We start from the raw sequence: 19,487 nt of genomic DNA, 5'->3' as shown, positions 1-19,487 counted from the left end.
TCATATCTCAATTAGTAGAGAAGCTGTTATCATAGCTAGCTGATAGCTGACTTTGATTGGAGGTGCTGAGTCTTCACTTCTCATGTCGCTTTCTACGTCTGCTCCACTTCATCTTAGCGGGAAATGCTTTACTTTCATCCCACTACTTCTTACGTCTACACTTAACTGTTTAGTTTACTCACAGAACATCTGAAAAGTGCTGCTGATAAAAACTTAGCGGGCTTCACTGCGTCAATCTGCTCTGCTTTAAGATAATATCAATAGAAAAACACAATGAAATGGCTTCAGAAGAATTAAATACAGGAGAGGCCGTCCAGCACGCGTACACGATGACTGAAGTGCCCTTTCCCACAGAACCGATTAGTCAGGATGTGATGCTTTTATAATGTGTTGATCTGTTAACCCAAACTGAACAGAACCAGGAAATTTCTTTCCTGTTCATTCTTCACTGAGAGGAGATGTGACCACAGACAGACGGTAAGATTTACCTTCATTACAAAACTTCACTTTCTTTATGTTGTGATGTGAATGTTTTCTTATCAACAACTTATTTTCATATCTATATGTTCAGCGTCATCATTGATACTGTGTCATTCTGATTTGTGTGAGGATCACTAATCAAAATAACTAACCAGTAAATAATAGAATAAATAGTAAAGAAATCATTGTTCAGATTCTTTTTTAAGGAATTTTATTTTAAATTTTAGTCCAGATGATAAAATCTTAATAGTTGTATATTGTTTTTAATGCGGATGTCACATTTAAAGGTAGAAATCAAAGTGTGATCTCACTGGAGAGAAAGTGTACTTTCTTCTTCAGAGTTTAAATTTAGTTTTGGGGGGTTTAACATGTGACAGCAGCTGTTTGTGTGAATCTCAGCGTGGCAGGATTCATCTGAACAACACAATCAGCAGAGCGACCCAGGTCCTGCTGGCTCCGGTTCCCCCGGGCGCTTCAGTCAGAAGTGTTCAACAGCAGTAACACAACACGCTGGCATTCCATAAGTCAAGTCAAAAAGTTGTTCTGAAACTTTTCCTGTAGGTTTAATCTGTGTTGTGTGAGCAGCATTTGACCGGTTTTCCTTTTTTAACATGAAATCTGAACATATGAAGGAGCTGAAGTATCCAGTAAGTTGAATATCCAGGTCAACGTCAGCCTGGTTTGCAGTGATTCAATTGAAAATCTGCATTTCTAAAGCACATCTTGTCTAATATCTTGTTTGCATTTTCACTGAGGTATTAGACATCTGTGGTTATTGCAGGGTGGGTCATTCTTACAATTCGGTGCCATTTCAGTGTGGTAACTTTCTATCAAAAAATACAAAATGTTCCATGTTTTTAACATTTCATCTGAAAGAGGGGTTTTCAAACTATAAGAAAAATATATTGGTCCAGCTAAGGATATTATACTGTAATATTCGTTTCGTTTTCTTTTCCGTTTTTTCCGTGAGGGTCGCGGGATGTTGCCGCTTTTTATCCCCCTGAGGGGTTGCGGGGCTTACTGGGGCCAAATCCAGTTCTGCTCATGGGCGAAGGCCATGAGTGAGTCGCCAGCTCATTGCAGAACCCTTCCTGATGGCAGTGGCTGCCACACAAGGTGCCAACTGCACATCAGGAGTATCTTTCTCAAGGATACTTCAACATGTAGCTCAGTCCCACCCCAGGGGAGCCGGGGATTCGAACCAGCAACCTTCCGATCACTGGTCCACCAGCTCTACCCACACAGTGTCCCTTATTTCACCCTGCAAGGATATTTTAAGAAAGTATTCATAAACAAGCATCATATTGAAAGAAGACATGTTCAGTTTTAAGGCACAGTGTAATTTCAACACATTTCTTTTAGATTTAAAAGGAGTATAAATGGAATTTGGCCCCATTTTTTAGTAATTTTATTTTGGTAACTCATTCCCTTCAAATAACCACAGAGACATGCATTATATTTGTTGACTTGATTTAATTCACATAAAAAACACACACAGGTAACAGGGTGGACAGGAAGTAACAGGGTGGACATCACACCAATGAACAACTAAATATTACATTAAAGAATCTTTGAACACACCCCACCTCCCCACCCTCCTCTTGTATTTTTTTTCTCTTTTCCTTCAGCAACAAGGCCTTTAGTTGTTTAATTTCATTTTTGAGCCTCCTCCTCCCCTGTCTGACATTCCTTGTCCTGAAACACAGGAAGCATATTGTCACGATTAACAATCACTGATTACAGAAGTTTATACACCAATTCTAGGATAGAAGGCCTTTAGTCAGAGACAGAGAGACAAAGGCACCATTCCCTGACATATACATGCATACTATTTAAAATCATCTTTTTGGAAGTATACAGCAAATTAATACATAAGAAATTAATAATAAATACCAATACACACTTAAAACACAAAAATCTAGGCATCTTACATCGACCCTGTTACTATGTGTCCCCCCGTTACTGTTCTGCACTGTAACGGGGGGACACATAGTAACAGGGTCGACATTTTATGCTAAAGTTAGCCATTACTACTAATGTGATGAACAACAAGCTAGCACATGATGACCACGGAGAAAGATTTTTAACATGTTTATTAACCATATTATCAAAATTCCTAAGAAATATTGGTTCCCACTATAAATAAGCATAACAGGGTGGACATGTTATGCTTTATCTCATCAGTAAACCTTGCTAAAACATTGAAAAAAAGGTTGATAAAAGAGTGGTACTTACTCTTCTTCTTCTTGAAAGTTTTCCCTCCAAAAATATTGTTAGATTCAGAGAGTCATGTGGCTAAAATAATAGTCAGGTGATGTGTTCTATGGAATTCTTGTCAGAGTAACGGGGGACAGTTGACTCAGGGCCACAACATGTTTTAAAGATTTTAAGCATTAGAAATGCATTAATAACAGAAAATGACAGTTGTTGAGGAATATTATAAATGAGGCAATACAGAAATGATGAAAAACCTAGAATTTATTAGATTTGTATCATTTATATTTAAAACTGAAGTCAAGCAAACATGACTGGGGACATAGGATTTAAGTGTACTTGTGCTAAAATCAGTTTATGTCAATGGGACTCAAGTGGCACCAAATACTAGGAATGACCCGGGTACATTTTATCACCTCTGCCAAGGAAGTTTTTCACCTTTTCAGTCCTGTGCTCTTGTTGAAACATGGGCTACAGAAGGACAATTCAGATTTTGTACTTTAAAAACTGTACTTTAAAAATAGCACAACAAGTCATCTGCACATGAAACAAATGCCGGACATCTTAAAATATGATCGAAAGTAGAACGCATATAAGTGGATTATTGGCTTTCCTATCTGTACAGTAAACAACATCATCTGTCCTTTCACCTTCAAAGTTTAACTCCCCAGAAAAAGAAAAACCTCAGAAAGATGCTGCATGTCACTCCCCCTCTCTCTCATCCTGTTTACAGTCAGTCTGTCCTTTAACTAACAAGAACCTGCTGGAAACCAGTTTTTAAACTGAGTCAGGCCCACGTAACTCTAACTTAATGCCACTTTTAAACTTTCCTGTATAATAAATGGAAAATGAAAACACATAAAGCCATATAAAGGTCAAAAAGGAAAGAGAGATGTCAGCAACCACTAAGAGACAGAAGAGCGTGAACGGTGTCGTCACTGTACACCAACACTGTAGATCTCTACATTAATGAAGGCTGTCACACACACACACACACACACACACACACACACACACACACACACACACACTGGCTGACCTTCCCTGTCACACAGCTGCAGACTCTTCAGCTCCACACTCGGGCTGCTCAGGCTGCTCTGCTCCATCATGTTCACGATCACAGCGAGAAAAACAAAAAGTCACAAACAAGATGGGAACCACCCGTCTCACCACTGAAGGATCTGCTGTGAAGCTGCAGTTAGTTTTCATTCAGACTGCTGCCTCTGTCTGACTGCACCTCGCTCTCTCTCTCGCTCTCTGTCTCTCTATCTGTCTCTCTCTCTCTCTCTCTCTCTCTCTCTCGCTCTCTCTCTCTCGCTCTCTCTCTCTCTCTCTCTCTGTCTCTCTCTCTCTCTGTCTCTCTCTCTCTCTCTCTCTCTCTCTCTCTCTCTCTCTCTCTCTCTCTCTCTCTCTCTCGCTCTCTCTCTCTCGCTCTCGCTCTCTCTCTCTCGCTCTCTCTCGCTCTCTCAGTGATGTCACAGAAGATCAGAAAGCGAGAGAGTTACATTTGTTTCTACTTTATTAATGGAAAAATATATTTAAGCAGCTATATGCATATTTTTGTCATAAGAATATAAGCACTGACAGTTTTGTGTGAGAGCCACTAGAGGACGCTGTCACACCAACTGCAGCATGAATCATTAAATACTTTTAATTAGATTTACATTGAAATGCTGCATATTTTAAAATCATATCAGTAAAAATAAACCTCCTGTGTTAAAGTGTTTCTGTGGCTTTTGTGTCGAGATACAAAATGAGACTGACATGAGAGTACCAGAGTGATGTCATCATCTGTGGATTAAAGCATGTCAGCAGGAGGAGCAGGGATTACAGGCTGCTCTGAAAAGTGAATTAAACTAGAGCTTATATAAGAAGATTAACTACAGAGACCGGCCAGCAAAGGAAACACATTTCTACTTCATGCCAATGAGGACCCTCGATGACGTAATGCATTAAAGGAAAGAAAAGTAAAACTCAGTCCTCCTCTCCTCCTCCTGATGATATAAAGTCCTCCTCTCCTCCTCCTGATGATATAAAGTCCTCCTCTCCTCCTCCTGATGATATAAAGTCCTCCTCTCCTCCTCCTGATGATATAAAGTCCTCCTCTCCTCCTCCTGATGATATAAAGTCCTCCTCTCCTCCTCCTGATGATATAAAGTCCTCCTCTCCTCCTGATGATATAAAGTCCTCCTCTCCTCCTCCTGATGATATAAAGTCCTCCTCTCCTCCTCCTGATGATATAAAGTCCTCCTCTCCTCCTCCTGAGGATATAAAGTCCTCCTCTCCTCCTCCTGATGATATAAAGTCCTCCTCTCCTCCTCCTGAGGATATAAAGTCCTCCTCTCCTCCTCCTGATGATATAAAGACCTCCTCTCCTCCTCCTGATGATATAAAGTCCTCCTCTCCTCCTCCTGATGATATAAAGTCCTCCTCTCCTCCTGATGATATAAAGTCCTCCTCTCCTCCTCCTGATGATATAAAGTCCTCCTCTCCTCCTGATGATATACAGTCCTCCTCTCCTCCTCCTGATGATATAAAGTCCTCCTCTCCTCCTCCTGATGATATAAAGTCCTCCTCTCCTCCTCCTGATGATATAAAGTCCTCCTCTCCTCCTCCTGAGGATATAAAGTCCTCCTCTCCTCATCCTGATGATATAAAGTCCTCCTCTCCTCCTCCTGATGATATAAAGTCCTCCTCTCCTCCTCCTGATGATATATAGTCCTCCTCTCCTCCTCCTGATGATATAAAGTCCTCCTCTATTTGATATCGAGAAGCAGAAACGACGAGTCAGACAGTCGAGAAGAGGCTGACGGTGGAGCTGGATATGGATCACCTGCTGATGCTGCTGCTGTTGCTGTGGAGCTCAGGTAGGATTCTGCTTTAATGATACATGTGTGAAAGGTGCAAAACTGTTAAACTACTGAATTATAGTCACAGTCCTGCATTGAGAACCTCACTGTAAAAATAGAACTTTTCATGTCATGATGATTCTGTCCAACACAGTCTAACCATTTACTGATAATCATCAACATATTATTAAAACTCTTTGCTGAAATGTCACTAAAACTTACCAGAATCCCTGTAACCGGACATTTTAACAGGAAACAAACATCTTTTTCTAATGAAAAACACTCAAATAAGTGATGATGAATCATGAGGTCATAAAGGATAGGTCATACAGTGTTTGTTCAGCTCACAGCTCAGCTCCAATCAAAATTCACTTTAATATCTTTCTTCTCTGATTTCCTCCTCAGGACTCCGAGCTGAAGGTAAGAACACCTCGACAGGTAAACAGAGAATATGAAGATAAATGCAGAGGATGGATCAACAACATGTTTGACTTTGAGCCCAGAGATACTGATCACATCCTGTTTCCTGAAGAATCAGAATATTACAAGAACAGAAACAATAGCAAAAATAAGCAATATAATTAAAAAGGGAAGAAATAGAATAGACATATATACATATTTACATGATATAGTGCAAAATTAACAGCAGTTTTTGTGTTTTGTTTTGTTTTTTTATACATAGATTTTAAATACAGATCATAAATATGGAATAAATATGGGTGTTAAGGAAATTGACCAGATATTGCAAAAACAGAAGCGACCTTTGTGCAGACATACTGCACAGTGCAGAGTACAGGGTGAGGTCTATATGGAGCAGTGCTGGTTGTACAGTCTGACAGCAGCAGGAAGGACCTGTGATACCTCTCCTTCACACACTGAGGGTGTATCAGTCTGTTGCTGAAGGAGCTGCCCAGTGCTGTGACAGTGACCTGCAGGTTGGACTCCTGCAGCAGCAGTGATGACATCATCATCCTGCTCTCTCCCACCACCTGCACTGGGTCAAGAGGGCATCCCAGGATGGAGCTGGCCTTCTTGATAAGTTTATCAAGTCTCCTCCTGTCTGCTGCAGAGATGCTGCTGCTCCAGCAGACTACTCCACAGAAACTGTCTGATGCCACCACAGAGTCATAGAAAGAAGTCAGGAGGTCCCCTGCACTCCAAAGGACCTGAGCTTCCTCAGCAGATACAGTCTGCTCTGACCTTTCTTATATGTTGCTGCAGTGTGATCAGTCCAGTCCAGTTTATTGTTCAGGTGAACTCCCAGGTACTTGTAAGATGTCACCATCTCAGTGTTTCCTGGATGTTCACCTGTGTGCAGGGTTGTCTGTGCCTGCAGCTGGAGGTGGTTCTGCTGGCACCAATCCACAAATAAAGCAGCTGAAAGTTGATGTTGGTTTACCTTTGCTGAAGCTGAGCAGTTACTTTGACACAAACCACAGGCTGCCTCTCAACACAGCCAAACTAGAACACGACAGAGTAAACGACGGTTCATTATAGGAACATCAACAAGAGATGTTAGAAAGTGAAAACATAATATTATGATATTTCCTTCAGTTATGTTTCACATTAATGACTTCTGAGTTCCACATTTATTCCACCACATGTGATGAAACAACAGGCAGGTCTACTCTGACCCACTGATCCTCACACGTATCCCACAATCCTCTGTTTTCCTGCAGGTGCTCAGTGTGAAACCTCAGCCAAGGCTGACATCGTGCTGGTGCTGGACGGCTCTGGGAGCATGACCGAAGCAGACTTTCAACACGCCCTGTCCTTCGCCACTGACATAGTCAGCGCCTTTGACATCGGCCCAGACAGAGTCCAGATTGGTACCCTTCATTCTAATACCAGTACTCATGTTGGGTTTATAGTTGTGATTGTAAAATGTGCTGATATGAGTTCATCATTGTATTCATCAATTATTGTTAGAGACACTAACACATCTTCAGTTAATTACTGTGTTAACTGACTCTAAATCAGAGTCTGCACAGGTTCAGGTACCCGCGGGCCCACGATGGGTGACAATTTGGATGAAACGAGCGAAAATAATGTACTGTGTCGGCCACGAGAGCGGATCAGGTCCGACACCTGGATCGAACAGGTCGGGTTTTGTGATTGCCATTTTCAAGGCGTCATGTGCAAAAAAAAAAAAAAAAACATTATTAGTGGCACATCTACAACAAATCTGCCTGCATTTCAAAAATGATTAGCATTTTTATTTCATATAAACTTATCCATGCGTGCTCGCGCCCTCCCAGAACTCCCACTCCACAAGCTAGCTTACTTTCATTTTTAAAATGAATGTGTCTAATTTTCCTTTGGGTGCGGGTCAGGCGTCGGTATCAATTTATAGTGGGTTGGCTCGGGTGTGGAATGTAACTTGTGCTACTGTCAGAAAACAGGCGGATGTGGTTTTAAATATGGCGGGTTCGGTCGGGTGCGGGTTTGCATAAGAGCCATGCAGGACTCTGCTCTAAATGGGTTTAATTAACATCACTTTGTCTTCTTGTAAAGGATATAGGAACGGACTGAGTGACATGCTGTTGTTAATTGTTATTCCATAGGTTACTGTGCTGAGGCTGTTATGTTCAGTTAAAGAAGGACTCTTTAATGCAGTTCTGAGTTACCAAGTTTCCTCAGTGTCAGTGAAGGTGTCATGTGAGACTCCTGGAGGCCTGAAGCCCGTCAGTCACATCGTTACCTAAGAGACAGGATGTAGGAAAGATAACGTGCCTGTGACTGACCAACAGTTAGAGAGTTTGGTTGTTACCTCGTCCAGCTGATGATGAGCATGTGTCAGTCTACATGTGAGGGAATCGAGGCGAACTGTTAATGAACCAAAACCAAAGAGACGTTTAGTTGTGTGGTGTTGTCTACAGCTGACAGCAGCCTGTGTGTGACTGCAGCAATCACCAGCAGAAACCTGGATAACCTGTAGTAGCTTCATTATTGTGAGACGCTACAACATCATCACTGTCACTTTGGGTCAGTGTGTCTTTGTTGTTTCACACTTTGCTTTGTGTTTTCTGCAGCTCTGGTTCAGTACAGTATAAAGCCAAAGACACATTGGTACCTGAACACCCACCAGAACAAACAGACCCTGCTGGAAGACGTATCCAGGATACAACAGCTCAGAGGATCGACCTATACAGGTGATTTATATTGATGTGGTCACACCCTGAAGGACTTTGGGAACAGAGGCTCTGGTTGCATCGAGGCCATCATTGGGAGTAATGGAAGTTATTATTCATTGTTCATAATCCAGTTCATGGTTAATATTGTACAGTATGTAGAGAGCAGGTGTGAATAGATTCCCTCGACAGAGTGCTAGAAATAATTACCCAAACGTTTCAACTTTTCTTTTCAGTCGTTTTTGTTCTGTCACACAGGATCTGCTCTGAACCACACCCTCCAAAACATCTTTCAACCAAATGTGGGAATGCGAGCAGACCCTGAAAAAATAGCTGTCTTAATCACTGATGGACGATCCACTGACGACGTGGATTCTCCATCACAAGCACTGAAGGACGCCGACATCGAAGTCTACACTGTTGGTGAGTGACTTTCAGTTTGAACAGTGAGAAGCAGCAGAGAAAAGAAAAGTCTGGAAGTGAAGATAAGATCTAAAAGCTCTGAACACAAAAGGAAAAAGTGACATTAATATAAAAATAAACAATATTTCACGTTTTTTTTGCTGCAAGCTCCTCATGATGCAAAATTATTGCATTTAGTTCATGTTTATTGAAATTTTAATTTGTAGTCTGTAACTATTTTTTGTTATATTTGCTAAAATTGTCATTGTCACAGCCAATCAGAGCCAAGGGGCATGTCTGAGAAGTGTCACTCTCATGCATACACCGCTGGCAGCCCCCCTCCCTCACGCAGCGTACTGTGCAGTGTCTGCGCTCACCTGTCAGGTACCTTCAAGCCCAAACTAAACATTGGCAGAGAACAGACAACAACAACAGAGCAGAAACATGCCCCACCACTGCCCACAAAGAGAAGAAATAAGAAGACTGACGCAGAAAAGCAGTGTAAAAACAAAGAATTGCACTTAACCCTAACTTAAAATGATGCTGCTTGAAGTGTATCGTGAGAAACATGAGAAAACCCTGCCTGAATAAACTCAGTAAGAGAAGGAAGAGAAGGAATATAACTGGATAAAATTGAACTGTAAAATTAGTAATCTCACAGTTATGGTTAAGGTGTCCTGCAACAATGTCCTTTGGGAGGTGTGTCGGGACAGGGTGGTGTTCCCATTGGCTACTGGTTAGAAAAAGTCTTTCAAGTGAGCGGGCAGTTATGATGTAAGTTTGTGTTCAGGACGCTTTGAACTGGTTGAATTGGTGTAGAGAAATAATATTACTCATGTTTCAGAAAGGCAGCATGGTGATGATGATTACCTGAATGATTAACTCGTTGCAGTGATGTGAGGAATAGTGTTTGTTACTCTGGTTACTACAGTGATCTGCATCAGGCACTCGTCATTGTAATTTAGTTGTATTGATCAGAAATAAAACAATCAGGGCTTATGTAGTTATTGTTATTTTCAATGCGCTGTCTTGGTTGTCTGGCATCCTCTGTTACCATGGTTACAACCCTGCTTTTGCACAGCAGGCTCCTCTGTGGGAGGGGCTTAGCAGAGAGAAAAAGGACTGACCTGGGAGCTGTGCTCATTCAAATGTTCTGACTAGAACTCTCAAAACTCCAGACTGCAGCTTTAAGTCACGCATATTTCAAGTCTTTTGAAGTCTCTGAAAATGGAAAGTTGAAATTATTGGTTAGCTTCAGCAGATAGTCGACAGTAATGTTAAGTAAATATGATTTTGAATAAATGAGATTAAAAATGAACAACCATCAGTCAAAGGTTAAGTTTGAACATCAGGCAACCACAATTTGAATAGTTTACCACCCAAAAGGTTTCTTTGTTTTGGGTCTCATTTTAACTCATTTTTCTTACAGGTTTTTACGAAGCCAGTGAGAGACAGCTGAGGTCCATCGCCTCTGATCCTGATGAAGATCATGTGTTCATTGTCGAAAACTCTCAGTTGCTCAGGAACATCGTCGACAACGTCACCATCAACCTCTGTGACAGCATTAAGAGCTCAGGTAGACAGAGAGTCCGTCATCATGACACCACACATGTTAGCACCTCACTGATCCACTGGTATCAGAACCAACATCTACATATCAGTTTTATTAGCTGTTACACAAACAACCAAGTTTTAGATTCTAACAGTGAGATATTCTTATAACTCGCTGATCCTGATGTTAAACATGCTGTCTGATTTATATTGAGTCAAAACTTTGCCAAGATGGGTTCAAGATACCTGCAGTGGTAGAAACAAAACTTTTCAGCTATGTGGTGAATAATTAAAAAGCTGCTCACCTGGAAAGGCTGTTGGACTCACCTGCTCAGGTAGAAGAGGAGCTGCAGCTTTGATTTCTGTTCTAATGAAACTCACGTTATTCTTTTACTGATGACTCTCCTGGTTCTGTTCAGAACGTGTCAGGTTGGTGGGAGGATCCAGTCGCTGTGCAGGAGCTCTGGAGGTTAAACGAGGAGAATGGAGACCAGTATTTGGCTCTAACTGGACTCTGACGTCAGCAGATGTCATGTGTAAAGAGTTGGACTGTGGATCTGCTGCTTCAACAGGACGGAGAGATGAGTCCTCCAACAGAGCTGCATGGGAGATCAGTCCTGACTGTGTGGAGTCTGGATCTGCTCTGAGGGAGTGTTTTTCATCAGGTTCCTCTTCTTCCATCATAAAGATCACCTGCTCAGGTAAGCTTACCAGGGACATAATCTATGTCAATGATCCTCCAGTTTCTTGGTGTAAACTGGAACATGTTCTGACTTCAGATGTTGTTATCCGGTCGAGTGTTGAGACTCGGGTGTCGGTTCAGCAATGTGACAACTTTGATCTAAATAAATGTTCCCATGTTGTCAGAGTGGGACTTGTTGATCCTGGTGCTCTGGCAGCCCAACATGTCAACATGTAAGGGTCAATTCCTGATACCTTGACACCTGGCACACCTTTGAATGGGTTACTGGAGTTCCATAAATGTCAGAATTGGACTTTTGGCCAAACCAAGTCAAATCGAGCGGTGCTGATTAGCTTTTCCATCACGAGTTTTACTGTGCCAAGCCACGCTGATGATGGACCTGCTCTGGAGTAGGGCCGTGTAGGAAACCTGAGGGAAAAAGCTTTTTAAAGTTAGTATCTTCAGCTCTCAGTACTTCTGCATCTTCTGACTGAATCACTACATCTGCTGTGCTTTACTTTTTTTATCGTGTTCACTTTCAGCTGGTTCAGGAGTCATTTTTAGTTACTGCAGCTGAAAACACAAAGTTTCCTGTCATGATTCTTCTGAGACACTAATGAAACTCTTCGTGGTTCAGCTGGTGGAAACACGAGTGCTGTCTACAGCGACGGCAATCTGCTCTGGCGGTTGCTGGTTATAATCAAACATTTATTTTAGCTGACACACAGAAATATTCCCCGGGTTCTTATGACGTCATAAATAAAGATCAGTTTTGGACTTGTCTCTGTCTGCAGACTCTGTCAGGTTGGTGAATGGGACTAGTCTGTGTTCAGGCAGACTGGAGGTGAAGTCTGACCAGTCTAACCAGTCTAACCAGTCTAACCAGTGGTGGTCTTTAGTGTGTGAAGCCGACTTTGACCAGCAGGATGCAGAGGTGGTCTGCAGGGAGCTCGGCTGTGGGGCTCCTTCGGTCCTCTGGGGGGCGCTCTATGGAGAAGTGGAGGCTCCGATGTTGACCAAAGAGTTCCAGTGTGAAGGCAATGAGTCTGCTCTCCTGGACTGTAGGAGCTCAGGCTCAGCTAGAAACACCTGCTCACCTGGAAAGGCTGTTGGACTCACCTGCTCAGGTAGAAGAGGAGCTGCAGCTTTGATTTCTGTTCTAATGAAACTCACGTTATTCTTTTACTGATGACTCTCTTGTCTCTGTTCAGAACGTGTCAGGTTGGTGGGAGGATCCAGTCGCTGTGCAGGAGCTCTGGAGGTGAAACAAGGAGAATGGAGACCAGTATTTGGCTCTAACTGGACTCTGACGTCAGCAGATGTCATGTGTAAAGAGTTGGACTGTGGATCTGCTGCTTCAACAGGATGGAGAAATGAGTCCTCCAACAGAGCTGCATGGGAGATCAGTCCTGACTGTGTGGAGTCTGGATCTGCTCTAAATGAGTGTTTGTCATCAGGTTCCTCTTCTTCCATCATAAAGATCACCTGCTCAGGTACGCCTACCAGGAACATAATCTATGTCAATGATCCTCCAGTTTCTTGGTATAAACTGGAACATGTTCTGAGATCAGATGTTGTTATCCGGTCGAGTGTTGAGACTCAGATGTCGGTTCAGCAACGTGACAACTTTGATCTAAATAAATGTTCCCATGTTGTCAGAGTGGGACTTGTTGATCCTGGGGCTCTGGCAGCCCAACATGTCAACATGTAAGGGTCAATTCCTGATACCTTGACACCTGGCACACCTTTGAATGGGTTACTGGAGTTCCATAAATGTCAGAATTGGACTTTTGGCCAAACCAAGTCAAATCGAGCGGTGCTGATTAGCTTTTCCATCACGAGTTTTACTGTGCCAAGCCACGCTGGTGATGGACCTGCTCTGGAGTAGGGCCGTGTAGGAAACCTGAGGGAAAAAGCTTTTTAAAGTTAGTATCTTCAGCTCTCAGTACTTCTGCATCTTCTGACTGAATCACTACATCTGCTGTGTTTTACTTTTTTATCGTGTTCACTTTCAGCTGGTTCAGGAGTCATGTTTAGTTACTGCAGCTGAAAACACAAAGTTTCCTGTCATGATTCTTCTGAGACACTAATGAAACTCTTCGTGGTTCAGCCCGTGGAAACACAAGCAGCAATCTGCTCCGGCGGTTGCTGGTTATAATCAAACATTTATTTTAGCTGACACACAGAAATATTCCCCGGGTTCTTATGACATCATAAATAAAGATCAGTTTTGGACTTGTCTCTGTCTGCAGACTCCGTCAGGCTGGTGAATGGGACTAGTCTGTGTTCAGGCAGACTGGAGGTGAAGTCTGACCAGTCTAACCAGTCTAACCAGTGGTGGTCTTTAGTGTGTGAAGCTGACTTTGACCAGCGGGACGCAGAGGTGGTCTGCAGGGAGCTCGGCTGTGGGGCTCCTTCGGTCCTCTGGGGGGCGCTCTATGGAGAAGTGAAGGCTCTGATGTTGACCAAAGAGTTCCAGTGTGAAGGCAATGAGTCTGCTCTCCTGGACTGTAGGAGCTCAGGCTCAGATAGAAACACCTGCTCACCTGGAAAGGCTGTTGGACTCACCTGCTCAGGTAGAAGAGGAGCTGCAGCTTTGATCTGTCTCTAACTCACTTTATTCTTTACTGATGACTCTCTTGGTTCTGTTCAGAACGTGTCAGGTTGGTGGGAGGATCCAGTCGCTGTGCAGGAGCTCTGGAGGTGAAACAGGGAGACTGGAGGCCGGTTTATGACTCTAACTGGACTCTGACGTCAGCAGCTGTAGTCTGCAGAGAGCTGCACTGTGGGTCTGTTGTTTCAACAGGACTGAGAAATGAATCCACACTCAAATCTGCATGGGAGATACGTCCTGACTGTGTTCAGTCTGGATCTGCTCTGAGGGAGTGCGTGTCACCGATGTGGTCGTCCTTCTTCCTGGAGGTTACCTGCTCAGGTAAGCCTCAGTCACATAACACACTCTATTTGTCATCCAACAAAATGATGTTTGGTAGCTGCCAGAGACCAGCAGGAATAGAAAACAAGATAAAAACAAGAGGAACTGACATGAAAACACACAGAGAGCATCAGAGGAACTTATTCTCTCAGAACTGAATCAAACAGCGACGTGTTAAAGTGACGTCAGTGATTTTAGGGGATCTGAAGTTTATGTTTAATGTGAGCTGTTGTACTCATGATGTCATGTGATCTGAAGTGATGACTGAATGTGTTATATCAGGTCCAACAGTTTCTTACATCGGTCTGGTCAGACTGGTCGTCCTGTCTCTGGGTCTGCTGCTGCTCATCACTCTCGTCTGTGTCACCCATCAGGTAACGTTCACCTCTCTGTTGATCAGAGCTCCGGCTCAAATGAAGCACTTTGCTTGTGAATACTGAACTGTGTGTGCTGTCGTGTCTCTCCAGACCACCAGGGGGCAGAAGCCGGACCCACAGGAGCCCATGGAGCTGGATGATTATAACCTCGGTGTTCACAGAGCTGAAGAGGAAGGAGGCGAGGCAGCAGAGTAGGACCTCCAAAGAGCTCATCAACCCTCCATCAGCTCAGTGACGGATGTTACATTTTTACACAGATGTTCCCTTTAAACTACAGCAGACAGAAAATAAATATTATCTGTCTTCTCTCATTTATGACTCAGTATTTGGAGGAGTTTGTCTTCTGTACATCATGCCTCATGTCCAGTGCCAATACAGGAAGTAAGGTCGGGCAAATGTAGAAATGTCTACATTTTGATATTAAACGAAACGTTCATTCATGTAAATTCAATCATTAACTGTCTATGCACACTAGCTAGCATCACATACAGCAACAGAAGGAGATATTTTACTTTTTACTCTATTACATTTATTTGACAGGTTTAGTTACTAGTTACAATTTAAAGAAGCAAGGAACTTTGTTGATTCTGAATAAATAAGAAATTAAATCCCTTTACTTTCATCATATTTGTGCTTTTATCATTTCTATATAAGTGATCATGGTTTACGGGTTCATTAGATCCATAATCACCATATTCTCGGCTATAACAGTCCGTGTTGTCTTGTTGCAGCAGTCCCATTGATTAAGACTCGCTATCTTTATCTGTTTGGGGCTGAATTTAAAAATCCGTCTGGACTGACTGCAGTGGATTCAGATCACCTGAGTGCAGGTGTGGAGACAGACTGACTCCTAATGAATGAGTGACAGCAGCTCGAGACATTCCCCTCCCAGCCAATCAGGGAGTGATGACGCCCTTTTGTGAAGGCTTCAGAGAGGAGGGGAATGGCACCCAGGCTGGACTCACTCTCATTCTGACTCTGTCCCTGACACACTGCAGACCTGATGGACCGTCAGCCAGAATCTCTGGACTGTTTAGGCCCCATTGAGGTTTCCTTGCTGCCCTGTTTCATTCTAGTTAAGGGAAGTTGTGTTTATTCTTCAGCCCAGTTGAGTGACCACGAAGGTCACCAGTCAACTAGTTGCAGGTTTTCTTTGGTTTCTTTATCTTTGGTTTGTCTGAACTGAACCTCTTCTTACTTAAGCCCCTCTATACACCATCAGTCCTCTCCAGTTTCTTTTATCAGGGCCCTTAAAGGTAGTGCTCTCCCTCCTGATTGGTCCAGACCTCCTCCTGTTCCCCTTTTATGTGAAGTGACTCAGAGTCCTCCTGGTCCAGACTGGGACTCCACTATCTGGATGTGTAACACAGTACAGACGCGGTTTTCTTGCCAGGTTTGGTTGCCGTTAACCTCAGCCCCAATGTTAGTCAAGCTAACAGATGGCTGAACAAGCAAGCATCCAACTGTCTACAGCAGCTAAACTCCATGAAACAACAGGGAACAGGTTTCACTGTCAGGTCTTGGTCATCAGGTCGCCGTTGGTCTTGAACTTTATGTGATGTCCTGACAGCAGCCATGTTTGCTCGAAGCCCAGTACAGTTAGCTGCTGTTAGAAGTTCATTTAGCAACACGAGACAATACGGAAACAGGCAATAACTAACCTGTTGATGGTCACTGCATTCATCCCACATGTTCCATGTGTCATCCCATCCCACTATGACCTACCTACTGACCAACAAGCTGTAGGTTTCATCGCCATGGTAACTCATGCTGCACCTGTGCTACACCCTGTAAGGATACTAAGTCACTTTTTGTTTATTCCTGGTCCATACCTGTTATTTACATGAGTACTTTAGTACTTTATAAATGCCAGAAATAACCAGCTCAATGTTTAATGTAACTTCAAATCTTTTTTGTGAAAGACAATGTTAATGCAGGGGGAACGAAAGAAAGCAGAACCAAAGTGCTGGTATCGGTGCACCACGGTGGCCAAGGTGAGCGACTCCTCCCTCTTCCCTCAGACCGAGGCTGTGTCCGAAATCACCCACTCATTCTGCTGCCTAGTCACTACACAGGGAGTCCAACATAGTGCATTATATAGGAGCTCATCAGCAGAAATAAAAACGCACTTTTGGACACTCCACAGTGCCGTTAATGACATCACTAATGTTGCACAGTTGAAACGTGAATTGAAACCTCCATGCGTTCGTCTGCAGCGCGATGCATGATGGTAAATATTGCTTGGTAAGTGACCATCGGGTGTACACCATAGACATATATACATAGACGCCTCATTGAGCGCTGGACCGTATGTCGACATCGCGGCGATATTGGAGGAGGCAGCTCCGCCTCGTGAACTGATACAAGTCAATGGAGGGAACTTTATAAAGCTCCTTCTATAGAGTGCTATAAGTTAATGTGTCTCATTTACACATTCACACACGTACAGATATATTCAGGAAACAGAGAGGAACCAAAAACAACATCTGTAACGTTCTCTGATGATTCTAAACGTTAACTACTCCTTATACAGGTGAAACTCCAAAAATTGGAATATCGCGCAAAAGTTCATTTATTTTAGTAATTCAACTTAAAAGGTGAAACCTGTATATTATATAGACTCATTACATTCAAAGTGAGATATTTCAAGCCTTTATTTGTTATAATTTTGATGGCTGTTATAATTTTACGGCTTACAGCATATGAAAACCCCAAATTCATCAAAAATCACTGTATTAATAAAAATGACGTTGGTGTTTTTATTCACACCAATGCCACATTTACATGTCAGGATGTGGTTATTATGCACAGATTCAATATTTAACTGTCAACGTATCGCTGCAGCAGGCCAACCCGCTCAATGAGGCTTCTATGTATATATGGCTGTGTCCGAAATCACTCACTACTCTCTATATAGTGCACTACATAGTGACTACGCCATTTTGTAGTGCTGTCCGAATGTCTAGTGGGAAATATTATACCCTATATAGTGACTCAAAGTATCCCACAATGCATCACGAAAAGTAGTGTACAACCGATGGTCACTTACCAAGCAATATTTACCATCATGCATTGCGCTGCAGACGAACGCATGGAGGTTTCAATTGATTCTGAGTGTCTGAGTGATTTCAGACACAGCCTCGGTCTATCTTTTTGCGATGCACTGTGGGATACTTTGAGTGCACTATATAGGGTATAATATTTTCCACTAGACATTCAGACAGCACTACAAAATGGCGTGGTCACTATGTAGTGCACTATATAGGGAGTAGTGAGTAATTTTAGACACAGCCGAGACTCGGGGAAGAAGAAGGTGGTTCACTCTTTCATTCACTGATTCCGGGATTCTGTTTTCCAGGTCAGTACTCAGTAAATCTTACAAAGACTGTTTCCTCCTAAAGTGTGCAGTGGTGTATTGTAGCTGTAATGACTCAGTTGGTGGATTTTTGATGCGTGTCGCCGAGTTGAAGAGCCGTGTTTATAACCACTAGATGCTAGCTTAGTGGCTAAGTGCTAGCTTAGCGGGTTAGCACTAGAGGCCATTTAGCGATTGTTAACGTTAAACGAAGGGACGTCTACTGTTTACAACTTAAAGAGAGTTACTCCTGAAGTTATACAGGAGCAGTTATATTGTCTGGTCTGTATTTGAACATGCAGCATAAGTTGAACGGTTCTCCCCATGTGTATTGTGTTTCATGCTTTAACCCTAAAGTCATTTAAATATGATGATGAATAAAGGGGTTATGAATTACATTATTACATTGATATAATGGTTGATGTAATTTCTTGTGTTGACAGGTCCCTCTGATTCTGGATCTGTCCCTGACTCACTGCAGACCTCATCCATACTGTCAGACACAAACTCTGCTCTGTTGACACTGTTTTGCTGTCTTTGTTCTTTGTAACTGTCAAAAGTGACATTCAGCTGGGCTCCTTGCATCAGGGCCGGGTTATTTCAGTGTTTCTTGGCTTCAACAGCCTGTTGCTGCAGGTTTCTGCTGTTGTTTGTCTTAACTGGACCACTTGATACCCAAGACCCTCTATACACCTTCAGTCTTCTCCAAGTTCAAATTATTGGGGCCTCAAGGTAGTAAAAGAAGTACATACAGTTTTATTATCCTCTGAAGAGTAATTTATTATTTTAAGTTTTATAATTTAGCCACCATCTGTTTGACCAGTTTCCCTCTGGAAGGCACCACAGGACCATCAAAGCATGAACACCAGACTTAAAAACAGTTTCTTTCCCTGAGTCCTTCACACTACAAACTCAAACAACCACGGCATGACCACTCACATCAGTAGTGTAACATCATGGTGATCGGCCCCGGTGCAAATATTTTTTTGTGCCCCCCACCCCCGCCCTAAACACAAGTGCACGCTGCTGCGCACTGCACACACACACGCGCTTGGACACAGAGAGAGAGACATGCATCGGCTCGGCCCACAGTGCTCAGCTGCAGACACAGCAGAGAGGAGACAATTGGCCCAGTGGCTTGTCTGTCTATAGAATACCGGGCCCAATGGCCCTATGAGAGGCGACAGAGCCCCAGGAGTCCCGCCCACGCATGTTCTGTGGCAATTCTGGACAGCTGTTTTTCCTCCATGGAGCTGCACCTATAGCACCGCCGATACGTATATTACATCTGATCCACTGTAATAACTTCATCGCTGTGCATCAGTTTTCTGATCAAAAGTGAAACTACTGAAATAATTCAGGTGTAATAACACACATTCAATGCACATTACATTGTGTTTATTATTATTTTTCTTCAAGTTTTTGAGCTTTATCAAGAATTATTCTGTCTTTCTACCCATAATTTAGCTGTAGATGTTGGTTTACTGTTGCTGCTTCTGTGACTGTCAGTT

General features: G+C 42.8%; 2 protein-coding genes across 3 annotated transcripts in view; one reads left to right on the top strand and one right to left on the bottom strand.

Annotated features, from left to right (window-relative positions):
* Window positions 1-3,978, bottom strand: part of LOC115571806 (phytanoyl-CoA hydroxylase-interacting protein-like) — an 11,924-nt gene extending 7,946 nt beyond the window's left edge. Inside the window, exon 1 of one of the 2 annotated variants that reach the window (XM_030401419.1) lies at window positions 3,865-3,978. Coding sequence is in view for 1 of the 2 variants with exons in the window: in XM_030401418.1 (XP_030257278.1) it covers window positions 3,734-3,803 (70 nt within the window). In the remaining variant the exon portion in view is untranslated. Of the gene's footprint in view, window positions 1-3,733 lie in introns of both variants that reach the window. The other variant, XM_030401418.1, reaches the window with a different exon arrangement.
* A 1,480-nt stretch (window positions 3,979-5,458) lies between these two features.
* Window positions 5,459-14,932, top strand: LOC115571794 (scavenger receptor cysteine-rich type 1 protein M130-like). Its single transcript, XM_030401390.1, has 13 exons — window positions 5,459-5,561; window positions 5,949-5,981; window positions 7,223-7,372; window positions 8,576-8,695; window positions 8,933-9,097; window positions 10,506-10,652; window positions 11,047-11,328; window positions 12,104-12,436; window positions 12,521-12,802; window positions 13,562-13,885; window positions 13,963-14,244; window positions 14,527-14,618; window positions 14,712-14,932. Exons 1-13 carry the CDS (start codon window positions 5,519-5,521, stop codon window positions 14,814-14,816), a joined length of 2,358 nt encoding a protein of 785 aa, XP_030257250.1. The 5' UTR covers window positions 5,459-5,518; the 3' UTR covers window positions 14,817-14,932.
* The last annotated feature ends 4,555 nt before the right edge of the window (window positions 14,933-19,487 follow it).

The sequence above is a fragment of the Sparus aurata genome, chromosome 20 (genome assembly GCF_900880675.1).
Source record: "Sparus aurata chromosome 20, fSpaAur1.1, whole genome shotgun sequence".
NCBI classification, from domain to species: domain Eukaryota; kingdom Metazoa; phylum Chordata; class Actinopteri; order Spariformes; family Sparidae; genus Sparus; species Sparus aurata.
The sequence above is the reverse complement of the archived record's forward strand: the minus strand, read 5'-3'. Positions and strand labels throughout refer to the sequence as shown.